Raw genomic sequence first — 13,776 nt, forward strand, 5'->3', positions numbered from 1 at the left:
TACAAATCGGTTAAAAATAGTAGGTGCGCCTGTCTATTCACACCACTCCTCTCCTCTCACGTGTGACGCATTAGGATTGCAGATTGGTTAAAAATAGCAAGTGCACCTGTCTGTTCACACCACCTCTTCTCCTCTCACGTGTGACGCGTTAGGATTGTAAATTGGTTAAAAACAACAAGTGTGCCTGTTTGTTCACACCACCCCTTCTCTTTTCGCATGCGACGCATTAGGATTGCAAATCGGTTAAAAACAGCAAGTGCGCCTATCTGTTCACACCACCCTTCCTCCTCTCGCATGTGACGCGTTAGGATTGTAAATCGGTTAAAAACAGCAGGTACGTCTGTCTATTCACACCATCCCTCCTCCTCTCGCATGTGACGCATTAGGATTGTAAATCGGTTAAAAATAGCAGGTGCACCTGTCGGTTCACACCACCCCTCCTCCTCTCGCATGTGACGCGTTAGGATTGCAAATTGGTTAAAAACAACAGGTGCGCTTGTCTGTTCGCTCCACCCATCCTCCTCTCGCGTGTGACGCGTTAGGATTGCAAATCGATTAAAAACAACAGGTGCACTTGTCTGTTCACACCACCCCTCCTCATCTCGCGTGCGGCGCGTTAGGATTGCTAATTGGTTAAAAACAATAGGTACGCCTGTTGTTCACACCACCCAATCCTCCTTTCGTGTGAGACGTGTTAGGTTGTTGTTCCTGCGGTTAAAAACATCAAGTGCGCCTGGTGTTCACATCACTCACGGAGCTTTTCACCTTTCCTATATGAGACATAGATAGGCCTGCATTTTCTTACATCCGACTTTGGTTTGTACTTTCTTTGTCCCTTTTCGTGTGAAACATGGCTAGATTTGTTCTGCTCTAATTTATGCTTTTGCTCGATGCCACATTGTTGTTTTGATTGTTTCATTGCATGATCATAAGTTATGTTTTGCATATCATTTTTCATTTTTGCCCCTGAACTATGCAGGTTTGATTGCAAAGGGATACGTAGGCAACCCTCGGGTTCAACTAATTGTTTGCACATTTGTTTATTTGCCTAAGTCTTACGACCTCATCGAATGGGTTGTCTTTGGGTTTTGACATTTACTCACATCATAAAATGACTTTGAGCTCTGTCAATGAGGGGCAACTGTAGAAGGTTACATTGTGTAAGTGGCTTGAATTCTCAACAAAGAAATCTGATTTCGAACTCTAAACAATCCCAACCTGTCATACCCACTATATTTCTGCCCCAGAAACTTAGTTTTGAACATTGTACCAACCCGCATGGAACCTAAAAGTGAGAAACAGTGGAACTTCACTGAGGCCCAGCCGTGCCTTAGTGACAGTTGGCCGTGGGAATCAATGCCCGGTCGGGCCTTTTGACTTTTCTGGGAAGAATTGTGCAACAATCTACCAGCTGTCTATTCTGTAGATATTTTGATATGCAGCTCAAATTCTATAAATAGGAGGCTTAGACCTGTGTTTTAGGGTTAAAAAACATCAAGATATCAAGTTGTAAGAAAATATCAAAGAGTTGAACTTCTTCTTTTGTAAGTGATCTTCATACTCTCATAACCTTTGAGCTCTCACATGATCCATGCATACCATATCAAGAGGTTAGACTTGGAACTTTGATTGAGATTTGAAAACCATAACTCAAACTTGAGAGTGCTTTGGAATCAAGTTTGGTTTACAACAAGAACATCTTTTCTACAAGAGGTAAAAGCTTACAACCTTCTCACTTACTTTCATTTTAATCGTTGTTCATCTTTTTCTTCTGTTTTCATACTGTTTTGGGACTGTTTTCAAGGGCTAAAACTTGTGATGTAAGAGCTACCAAAGGTAAAGGGGTTAACCACCCTTCCTTGAACCTTATTCTAAGCTTAAATCCTTGTGTTTCCCACTTATTTCTCTTATTTTATCCACTGTTTTTGGACTATTTTCAGAGGCTAAAATATGATTTAGGAGTCCCAAAAGTTGAGGGGTAAGCCACCCCTCCTTAGCTTTGTTAACTAGCTTTGTATCTCTTTGTTTCTTGTCTATATTCTGTGCTCTTCTAACATGGTTTTGCTACTGTATTTTAGCATATTAGGGACTATTTTAGGGTTGTCCTAATTTATTTAATTAGTGTATGCTTCAAAAAATATAGCTTGTTATGTTACAGGTCTTTATATCTAGCTTGTTGTGTTGTGTTACCCTTGCTTTGATAGCTTTTCTTTAGTTAATTTTCATGTCAAGAGTCTCATTCTAATAATTAAATTCGTGTGTTCATTCCTGCAATCTATCATCCATTTCTTTAATTTGAGAGTTGTTTCAACCGGTTAATGGTTGTTCAAAACATGAGTTAGAGATCTATACTTAATGGCTTAATCTTTATGGAGATTCATCGCCAATGGTATAGTCTCTCTTTCATGTTGAGAATTACTTCGCGTTTGACACGCTTCTCATTTAGTGGACATAATCATCACTTTGGACTTAATGGAATTAAAGGATGGTAAGGACTAATGAATTTGGCTTAAAATGAACCAACCCATATAAAGAAAATGAAGTATCTTGCTTTAGTTCGGTTGGACGTTATGCCGAGTCCATTATGTCAAGGGTTGTCTTACATCAATTCATGATGTTTTGATGAATCTTGAAGCGTCTCTACCTCCCTCTTTGAGTTCACTTTATGATAAGAGAGAGGGGTGGTTATAGTCCCTTTCATTTATTGATTTTTGTCTGAATTGTACATCGAAATCATCAAGCAATCAATTTGCTCATTGATGGATTTGGAAACAATTCTACCCTTTTCTCGAGGCTTTCCCATGACAAAGAAGTATGAGAGGGACAAATAGAGTTCGGAACACTTTGTCTGCGCTGTTTTCACTTCAAAGCAAAAAATAGAATTTCGCATGAAATTAAGGCAGGGCTAGCCTTTTATAGGCCCGACCAAGTGTCATTAAGGGTCGGCCGGGCATTAATGTTTGGTAAGGCAGTGTGTTGTGCAGAAGTAGAGGCAGTAGCTGAAGGTGAAACATAATAGTCTGGGCAAACAGAGCAGTTTCTGGACGCTGTGCATGCGAGCATTGTGCATCATTGGATAGCTAGTTAATTAATTATAGCTTAGTATTTAGTTACTTATTCATTCATTTGGATTTGTAATAAGTAGTTCATTCGGACCCTCCTGCGTGAGGATAAATGTTGTAATAATGTGTATATCTTCCAACCCCACGTCTTTGGTTTTTACCCATAACCTTTTTTCCTAGACTCTCTCTCTGACTCTCTCCCACAAAACAACGATCCAGCCATTTTGCATTGTGACTTGTGTGGGTGATACTTATTTTGTAGTATCACTCCACTGTTGGGTTCGTGGTTCAGATTCTGGAAGCACGTGATTTACCCACGAGGTTCTATCATCTAAAGGTATGATCTAAATATTTTTCCCACTGCGTTATAATACTTTATGTTTTACACTATGAGTAGTGTAACTTATCTAAGAGTAGTTCTTGTACTTAAAGTAGATTATCTGTAATTTAGTGCTTATAACCCAATTTGAGTCTATCGATTGTAATGCTATGAAGCTTGTAATTTGATTATTGTAATTAAGTGATAAGTTTAAGTATTATCAATCAAATTTTCAGTTTGTGAGCATTTGTTTTTTCACATTACAATCTCCAAAGAAGTTATTGAATTTGTCAAGACATAGGACACCAACCACATTACCTGATTGAGTTGTTGGTTGTGAAAATTAGTTTTTCTATCGACTCACCTTTGTCGATTTGACCTAAACTAAATTTTTGTTAACAGGGTGCCAAATTAGTACTCCCAAACATTTTTCATACACATAGCATGACAATAACATTTTGAAAGAAAAATGAGTAAATTACACTTGACCTCCTTTTAACATTTTGAAAGAAAAATGAGTAAATTACACTTGACCTCCTTTCATGTTAGATTATTTTTTCATTTTGGTCAATAAAATTTATTTTTTTCTCACTTTATCTTTTCATGTTTCAATTTTTTTTTTAATTTATTCCAAAAACTAGACAGCAAATAACACATTGAAAGTCTCATGATATAAAAATATTTTATTATATATAACTTACACATTAATATAAACCTAAATCCTAATATAATAATATATATATATATATATATGACAATTAAAGTAAAATTTTCTATATAGTTTTAAATAAAAATTAATTTTAAGAGTAAATTAAGAAAAAATTTAAATGTGCAAATCTTTTTTTTTAATACCCATAAAAAGTATAACCAAGAAAAATAAGAAATGGCACTATCCTTCATTTAATTATCTTTAATCTCACTTTTAATGAGGTGATAAAAAATATCAGCTAATCAATTCTTTTTCAAATCATTCTCTCTTATTTTAAAATTATTTACGCTTCATTAAAAATGTAATTGGTGGGGATGAAATTGGAATTTTGCAAAAACTGAAGTCATGCACTGCGTGTGACACAACTTCCTAGTTTTCTGTTAATTAATTTAATTTTTATTTTAAATGTTTTTTTAACAGCGATTACCTTCCTTCTCTTGTCCTTCTACTTCACACACAGAACCAGCATCAAACAGTCACACTCGTCCTCGTACCTATCACCAAATTAGGGTTTCGAATCTCTTCCAAATGGCTTCTTCAATCCAAGGCTTAGTCCCGGCCTTTTTCGGACTCCGTTCTCGCGCTTCTTCGTATTCTTCCTCTGCTACTATTTTCCCGGAAAGTGGTCTGAAAATTTTCAAAATGGGGCGGAAAGTGGAGGATTATGGTGTTTGCAAGGCAATGGTCCAGACGGTGCAAGGAGCTTCTGCTACTTACGCCAAGGAAATGGAGAGACTCTCTGCTAAGGAGTCTCTACTTCTCGCTGTGAGTCTTCAATTTCAAAATTATTCTTCTGAATCTGCATATTTCAAATGCTTCGAGTTTTGATTCATGTTGAAACACTTCAAAAGCTGTATAAAGTTTAATTAATTTCAGTTCAGGAGAGTAAAAAGTGTTTTTGACTTGGCATTTAATTTCTTCTTCTGCTGATGTCTTTATTGAATCTAGTATAGTAATTTGATTCACTTCCTGAAGTACATTTCTGTTAGTTTGGATATGTAGAATGCTTCTGCTAATCACTTGTTTATTTTCATTGGGGCAAATAACACTGGTAGTCTCGACATTTTGCCAGTTGTGTCATTTTGGCTCAATTTTGACCCTTAATTTTTAGATTTTGTGTTAAGTTGGTCCAATTGATAACCCTGCTAGGGTTCTCGATGGAAAATCTTCACTGAGTTGGTTGAGGTCAAGTCACTATCACTGAATCGAACAACTCGACAATTTTTCTTCTAAGAAAGCATTGCATATGCCGCTTATGTGCACATTTGCCAAAAAATAATGCTAACAATTAAAATCAATGGGATTAATTTGAGATAAAGTCAAAAATTCATGGTCAAAATCGAGTCAGTTGAAATTATAATGACCAAAATGATACAAAAACCAAAATACATGGACTAGTAGTATAATTTGCCCCTTTCATTGTGACTCATAAAAACGGAGAGATTATTTTTTATTTTCTAATACAAGATGAAAAGGTCGAAGCTTTAGTTTTTCATTTAGTTTTTAAATGAACAAGATCTATGAAAATTAACCAATTGAATGTAAATAGTGGATAAAGAAAACCTGAGAAGTTATCAAAATTTGAAATTTGAAATCAAAATCTGATGCAGTTGTTTCACACCAATTTGGGAACGAAAAAAAGCATGACAAAAAACTCACACCAAACTGAGTTGTACACTTTATATAATAGAATAGATTTGGCGATATTGGTTGGTTGATGTTGTGTTATTTGCAATTTAATGAATTGATTTATGTAAATTGTTTATTTCATGTGGTACATTGGTATTATTCACCTACCTTTGAGCTTAAACTTTTTTGAGTAGGTTGCTTGGAATGTTTGTTTCAGTTTAAAGATTCTGGGGGATTCGAAGCAGTAGTTTCTGGAAAGACTACAGATCTGCAGCGAATTGATGTGAATGAGAGGATAATTGGCCTTGAGCGGCTCAATCCAACACCTCGGCCAACAACGTAGGTGCTTATCCTAACAATTCAGTTTGATGTACAAAGATTTGGTATGCAATGTTTATTTGTGTATTCGGCTATCCAGGTCACCCTTTTTGGAAGGTCGGTGGAATTTTGAGTGGCTTGGATCTGGAAGCCCTGGACTCATTGCTGCTACATTTGTGTTTCAGTGAGTACTTTTTTCTTTTGAATCTTCTACATTCAAAAAGGGGTACTGATTTAATTTGTAAAAGCTATATTTGGAATTTGGTAAAAGTGAATGGCATCTAATTATATTGGTGCAAACTTCTTGCTGCCACAGGAGATTTCCCTCGACACTAGCAAACTTGTCAAAAATGGACTTGGTGATCAAAGATGGATATGGCAAAATAACTGCAATCATGAGATTGTTGAACTCGGTAAATTTTTTCGAGAGATTTCGCATGCATTGCATTACTGTGCACAACCATATTTTGCAACGCAACAGAGCCTTGTTTTATACTTCAGTCTGAAATTGGTATGGAGTTTAATCCTCGCCTTTGCATTGAAAGCTCTACTTTTTGTGGATATCAGCTCACTGTCAGTTTATCAAATTCTGTTTAAGCTGTTTTGGTTTCTTATTTCTCAAATGGATTCAGTTTTCATGTAAAGTGGATGCAATATTGGGTCATGCTTGTTAGCATTTTGTGTTTTCATACTTAAGCTGTTTTTTTAAGATTCTCAATTCGATAGTATTTTATATTTGATTATACTCTGATTCTAGTAATCAAGTTAGTATACTTGCTCTTCCTTCACATTGTTCACTTCGCACCTGTTTTATTTTTATGTTATCATACAATTCCAGGTTATAAATTTGATCAGTAATGAATTGATTTCTGGTTAAACGCAGATAGAAAGCAAATTTGTTCTGTCTACCCAGTTCTCTGTTGAGGGGCCACTTAGAATGAAAGAGGAATATATGGAAGGGGTTCTTGAATTACCAACTGTTGATGAAGAAACAATACCTGAACAGTTAAGAGGTGCATTTGGTCAGGCAGTTAGCACTGTGCAGCAGCTTCCTGTTTCTATCAGGGATGTCATGGCCAGTGGGCTGAAAGTTCCTTTGAGTAAGCACTTTTATGTATATCTATCATTTTCTACACTTGTGCTGAGCCAAAGCTGTCTAATTTGATGTCTTGAATCTCGAAGTCTGCATTAGTCTTATAAGTAAATAATGACCACATGTAGCTGCATTTGTCTGGTTCCCTTTAATCATGTCATGACCGAATAAAAGATGGAAAAAGTTGAAAAATCTGAAGCATCACAAGATTTAAGAGGAATGCTTATAAATGCTTTTGTATTAAGTATCTCTCCGTGGTACATTTGACGGTTAATCACATTTGCTTAGCATGCGTAGTATGCTCCCCTTTCATATCCTTTTTTCCTTTCTTTGGCTGCACACAAGTAGGAGTTTGGTGACAAGATTATGAGATAAATATGGCAGCCTTCATGTATCCTACTGAGTTTGTTTGTTTGTTTGTTTGTTTGTTTGTTTATTATAGCTTGTACAACTCGCACTGCTGTCTGTCTAAATTTTAGAATCTTTTCACCCCTTTTGGTCATCAGATTCATAGGTACTGATGGTCTTGTTTGTTATTGTTGTGTGGGTAGATATCAATAACCTATATTCCATTGTTGGAGAAAATCACCTTGCTTCCCAAAGGTTTTTGTTTGATTAACCTGTTAATTCAAGTCAACTCAGAAATGCCTTAAACTTACACTTGGGTCGTCAACTCAAACCCTTTCATTAGTTTGAACAATATTATTAATGCTATATTTCATGTTAAAATTATGGGTCACTTTATCTTTCTTTTTACTTTGTATCCACCTGCTTTTTGGCATTTTTCTTTCCCTTACTGTGTTTTTAATTTTTTTCAAATCATTTTTCTATGTTAGTTCATTCACTAAATTTATACTACATCTTAAGAATGCATCTCATCTATCCCAACATCATCAATTTGGCAACACATGTTGAACGTGTTTCTTGAGTAAATAACATTTTATATAAAAATTATAGTGCATAATCGCCTTAATGCTGCTCTATGAAAGGCCCTTTTGTTTAACAAGTATTCTACAATTAAACAGCATTTGTGAACAATTCTCCATTTCATCCCCTCTCTGTAATTCTACAGGCAATATCCTCATGTTGGCTGAAACATAAATGGGTTAATTACATAGACACCTCAACTATCATTGAATATCACTTTATTCCCATCAACATCAAAATCGTTCATGTGGACCCCTTCAACTATAAAGTTGCATTACTTCACCCTTCAAAAATGGGCATTTGTATGTTTTTTTTTTTTTTTTTTTTTTTTTTTTTTTTTTAAAGAAAAAAAAAATAGTTGAGAGCAAGGTTTTAAAAAGCGGCCGCAACCGTTACATAATATCGTTATGTAACGGTTTTGGTAGTTACCGCCACCCGTTACAGCCGCTTTTGCAGTGTGATTGAGATTCACAGTTGTATCCGCCGTAGCGGCTGCCGCAGCGGTTGTAACAGTGCCGTAGCGGCTGTAACGGCCTGTTACGTACCGTTACGTAACTGTTCCGAAGTACTTCTTTTGGAAAAAAAAAAAAAAAATGAAAATGGGGGAAGAGGGATAGAGAGAGAAGATGGAAGATGAAAAGGGAAGATAGAGTAAGAAATAAAGAGAGAAAAAAGAGAAGATGAGGAACATATTATTGATTTATTAAAGTTGTAAGACCTATGTTATTCTATTCTGTTGCTATCACTCCACCATTTTGTTTGTGTGCGTCTATCTATATATTGTTTGATAATAATAATAATAATAATAATAATAATAATAGTAAGTGTGATCATTATCTATTTATATATATATATATTTAGGCTATTATTTAGTTTTTTACTTTTATCATTGTTTAGTGATTGATTTTTTTGTAAAATATCTAGAAAACATAGCACCTATAATTATGTATTAATAAATTTTTTATGCATGTCAATTTTTTTTGATTAGTTTATTTTATTTTTATTTACTAGTTATCCAAAAAGAGAATGAATATTCAAGTGATCCAAACCCAAACAAAAAAAATTTCTTTATAATATATTTTTTTAATTTTTATATGATTACATCAACATGTATAATTTATTTTTTAAAATTATTCAAATTAAAAGTTGCATATGCTTCCACAAGGATAATAATTAAAAAAATAATTTTATATATCTAAGTTCAATAAAAAAATTTTTTTGCCACGAGCATAATATACCCGTTTGGTAAAGCTATGGGAAAGTGATTATAACTTATAACTTAACAGCTTATAACTTATAACTGTGAACATAAGCTGATTTTTTACTTATAAATTAAGCTTTTCCTCCTCCACTCAAAGAATAAGTTTATTTTTGACTTACAAAAAATTATAAGCTGTATTATTAAGTTGAACCAAACACATCAAAATAGCTTAAATTAAGCTAAAAGTTGAAATAAGCTGAAAATAAGCCTTACCAAACAGGACCAATATGGATTTATGACATATAAAGTCATTAATTATTAAAATAAAATATAAAAAACTCAGTTTATAGTGATTTAAAAATATGAAAAATATTGGATCATATTTAAAAATGTACAAAAATTGATCAATATTTATTTTATAACCCAATAAATATGATTATGGGAAAAAAAAAATATGCGTATCGGTAAGTCTTTTTTAAATTGTGCGAAAAATGAAAAAATTCACGGTTCCAGTTATTGCAATCGTTACGCTACGGCCTTTACACCCTGCAACTGCAACCGCACCATCGCCACCTTTACGGCGACCACAACTGCTTTTCAGAACCTTGGTTGAGAAGGTGTCCACATAATTAACCCAACATCAATTGAAGATATAAGATAAATGACCAATTTAGAATATTTCTTAATTCTTACATATCTTTGTTCTACGGTTTCTATTGTTTGGCTATTCCATCCTAGTGCAAAATTCCTTTATGTCTCAGCATTTAATTCCTGGCTTTCTTGTTGAGGGTGTGGGTTAACAGTTGGCATGTTTATTTTGCTTGTTCATCACAAATGTTAAACAAATCCCCCTCCCTTTGAGAAGAAGAAATAAAAAGGAGAATGAAAACTTCTTTGGCAATCGTGTAGACTAGTTAAATCCTTTTGTATATGTTTTATCCCCATCTATTTATCAACCTATGCTAAGTTGTACTATTTTTCATGTCTTTAGGTGGGACATTCCAGAGACTATTTATAATTTCTTATCTTGATGATGAGATTCTGGTAAGTTTGTAACTGTGAATGTTGCTACCTTCAAAGCTTTTGTTTTTATTAGTGCTGGTACCAACTAACTACAGCTACACTTCTAACTTGGCCCTTGCACACTATCTTTGAGTAAAACTGTAGTTGCATTTTCATCTTTGACCAGATCATTCCTTGTCATTGTTGAAGTCATTGCTCTTCATTATTGACGCTAGAGAATAAGCTTATTTCCTATAGAACATTGACCACTCCTTACCACTTTGGATAAAGAATGTAATAGGTTTCAGTATGATGTCCTTTCCCAATTGGTCAAAAATGTTCTTCTGAAGAACTATTATCTGATGATGAAGTGGGAGTATGTAGCTCCCCTTAAATCCTGTGTCCCTGGATCCCAACCTCATTTATGTGTGCCACCAACTCAATGTTGATCCTCAGAATGAAGGATATAGTCTATTCATGAAGTCGCTAACATCTGATGACTTCATACCTATGTTACCTGAAACATGGATCGTTTCGGTACGTGAAACGAGAACGGGAACGTGATACGTTATATGTTCTAAAATGTAGTTCAATAGGGGTAGACTTATATATATTATACTTAAGAATTTATAGTACTTCTAAAGTAATTTTTTTTTTTTAACTATTAGATATCTAATAAAATGTAATATTTTCTATGAGCATTATGACCTATTTTTTTTATTTTTTGTCTTGTTAAAACTTAACTCACCTTAGATTTTAGTTCGTTATATTTGAATTTTTTCCTCCTAAGGTAATATTTAAGGGCATATATTAAAGAAAACTTGTGGGATCACTTTGGAACACTAAGGCCAGGTTTGGCGTTTTTAATAAAAGGCAAAAAGTTAAAAAGTCACTATCCTATTTAAGTCACATCATCTTATTTAAGTCACATCACCTCTCTACCACATCACTTCAAACCCAACTCATATTTCATAAAAAGTCAAAAAGTGTACTTATTTAGAACATCCCAAACAACTTCTAAATTTCCTGTTTTGGAATGAAAGTGTAGCATGTTTTGGAACATGCGTACCAATACGTAATTCGCTAAGGTATTAGCGTTTTCTAGTAACATAGCTTCATACCTCTCTTTCCTTTACATAGTGATCCTCTCTTGTGGCCATCCAATATTTGGTTGTGTTAGGTTCATCAGTCTTGACCCTTAACCGAATTTCTAATATATGTTTCTAAGTCTGTCACTTTATATTGCTATATAATAAATGCTATTTTGAACTGAGACTCTTTTTGCCCTGTTGTAGTGATTCAAAACGAAAAGTAACGTTTCTATAATTTTAACTTGAAGAAAGCATGTGTCCTATAAGAAATTTAGAATCATGTAGAGCATTATAACAATCTAAATTAACAAAAGAACAACAGTTGGCAACAGTTTTATTTTTATGCCATCTGGTTTTGAGTATGTTAGTGCTAGATATGCTTAATCTAAGCCAAAAAATCACGTATTTACCTAGTGGTTTTACACTTGCTACATTTCAACCTTCTGGCGGCCTTGATGCAGATAATAAGAGATAGTACTGGAGTGCCTGAAGTTCTTACAAGGTTGGATGCTCCACCATCTCCATTAGCAGAATCCATGACAGAGTATGAAAGTTAAGAATTTGTTTTCTGAAAGTTTTTACAAGTTTTTTTTTTTTTTCAACAATTAAAATTACAATGTAGAACCAAAGTAGAGTTCATCAACTATTCCATCCCCCACCCCCACAATAATATAAAAAGAAAATCTTCATTTTCTCTCTCTAAGTTGCTTTATGTTTTATTCTCTTTTTTCAATTTCTTTTAATAATGCTACATGACCAAATTTCCTTAAGTCCTGGCATTAGCAACCTTTGTGGCGTGGTTGAGTCACCGAAACCACCTCCCCTGAACGGAGTTAAGGCTGCATTCATTTTGTTTTCCTCATTATATAATCTTGCTGTAACTAGAGTCTTTTATAAGTTGCAATTTTTTTTATCTGATTTATCACTAATGCATTTGGCTAATGGACCAATCTTTCATGTGTTTATACCAATTCCTCCTTTTAGCCACCGTAGAATTTAAAATTATTGAATGATTGTAGGGTTAAGTTATTTAATGTTGAAGAAATCTTATTTGTTAGAAGACTTTGGTAGAACTTTCTATGACTGAATAAAATTCAGGTCAATTGAGGTTGGAGTTAGTAAATCTTGAAAAGGTAGTTTATCAGAGTTGGTATCCCATATCTTACTTTTAATCTCGTGTTCGTCTTGCTTCTTGCTTTGTGATTGTCTGATTCACACTTGCAATCAAGAAAGAGAAGAAAAAAAAAAATTTTCTAGTTGTATATATTTATAGTTGTATAATTGCATTCACAACGTGATAGGCATCAATTAGGTTTTTAAATATACATAATATACGCAGAAAGTGAAAGGAAAATTATAATTAATAGAGGGTTGGGTTGTGTGTGAATTATAAGACCCACTTGAGCAAAACGTGCCTTTGGTCGCTTGACTTTGTTGTCCTCTGCATCATCAGTGAAAGACAATTCTCTTTTTATATTTGTTTGATTAGAAACTGATATTTGTTATCGGATGAACATCGTTAGATATTTTTTACCCGGTTCATGAATTCTCTCAATAAATGTCATTGTACTTGTAGGCTATATTATATGGACTCAGATACGGGTATCGAGTGCTCATATATATTTAGATATTAGACTCATCAAATCATAAATTAATGATACGCCAATTTGGTAAAAAATTGTTATATTTTTATATTTTTAATCAAGTATGTGAGATAAAATTGTGTTATATGTAACATATATTATAAAAAGACATTTATATCATGTATAATATATATATATATATATATATATATATAATACATCTCCTATATTCTTGTCCGAATGTCTAACATGGGTATTTGATTTATTTTGAAAAGTTCATTTAACATAACTTGGGGTCTTGTTATGGAATAGATGTGTTTATTACGAGTAGGTGCAAATGTAATCGAAGTGATGTGTTTGTGTTTGTAATTTATGATTGGGCAAATTACAAACACTCCCCTCGAGATTTGGTAAAAATATAGATTTTCTCCTGAGGTTTGAGAAATTACAAATTACCCCCTGAGGGTCAAATTTTCATAACAAATTAGGGGGAATCTGTATGCAAATAAAAACCTCAGGGGATAATTTGTTATGAAAATATAAACTTCAGGGGGCGAGATGTAATTTCTCAAACCTCAGAGAAGAATCTGTATTTTCACCAAATCTTGAGGGGTGTTTGTAATTTACCCTTTATGATTTGATAAATTAAAAAAGATAAATTGAATTTGATAACGGTAACAATCCAATTACCTCCATGAGTCTCGGAGGGTCCCCTTTTGACTTTGGGAGAAGTGGTTAAGATCTCATTATAATTACTGAACTCTATGAAGAAGATTCTTCCTTGAAGGCTCTTTTCCAGAAGCTTTTCTTTTCTTTTCATTTCTTTTCTTTCCATTTCTTTT

At 33.9% G+C, this 13,776-nt stretch overlaps 1 protein-coding gene across 2 annotated transcripts; it reads left to right on the forward strand.

The window, feature by feature from the left end:
* The first annotated feature begins 4,412 nt into the window (after positions 1 to 4,412).
* On the forward strand, positions 4,413 to 12,054 carry LOC114282298 (putative plastid-lipid-associated protein 13, chloroplastic). 2 transcript variants are annotated; one of them, XM_028224948.2, is made up of 7 exons: positions 4,413 to 4,855; positions 5,937 to 6,058; positions 6,138 to 6,221; positions 6,354 to 6,450; positions 6,921 to 7,137; positions 10,250 to 10,302; positions 11,813 to 12,054. In XM_028224948.2, exons 1-7 carry the CDS (start codon positions 4,619 to 4,621, stop codon positions 11,906 to 11,908), a joined length of 906 nt encoding a protein of 301 aa, XP_028080749.1. In that variant the 5' UTR covers positions 4,413 to 4,618; the 3' UTR covers positions 11,909 to 12,054. The 2 variants fall into 2 exon arrangements, with proteins under 2 accessions (XP_028080749.1, XP_028080750.1); XM_028224949.2 differs by lacking the exon at positions 10,250 to 10,302.
* The last annotated feature ends 1,722 nt before the right edge of the window (positions 12,055 to 13,776 follow it).

This window comes from Camellia sinensis, chromosome 10 (assembly GCF_055761805.1).
Source record: "Camellia sinensis isolate YWXY chromosome 10, ASM5576180v1, whole genome shotgun sequence".
Classification (NCBI taxonomy): Eukaryota; Viridiplantae; Streptophyta; class Magnoliopsida; order Ericales; family Theaceae; genus Camellia; species Camellia sinensis.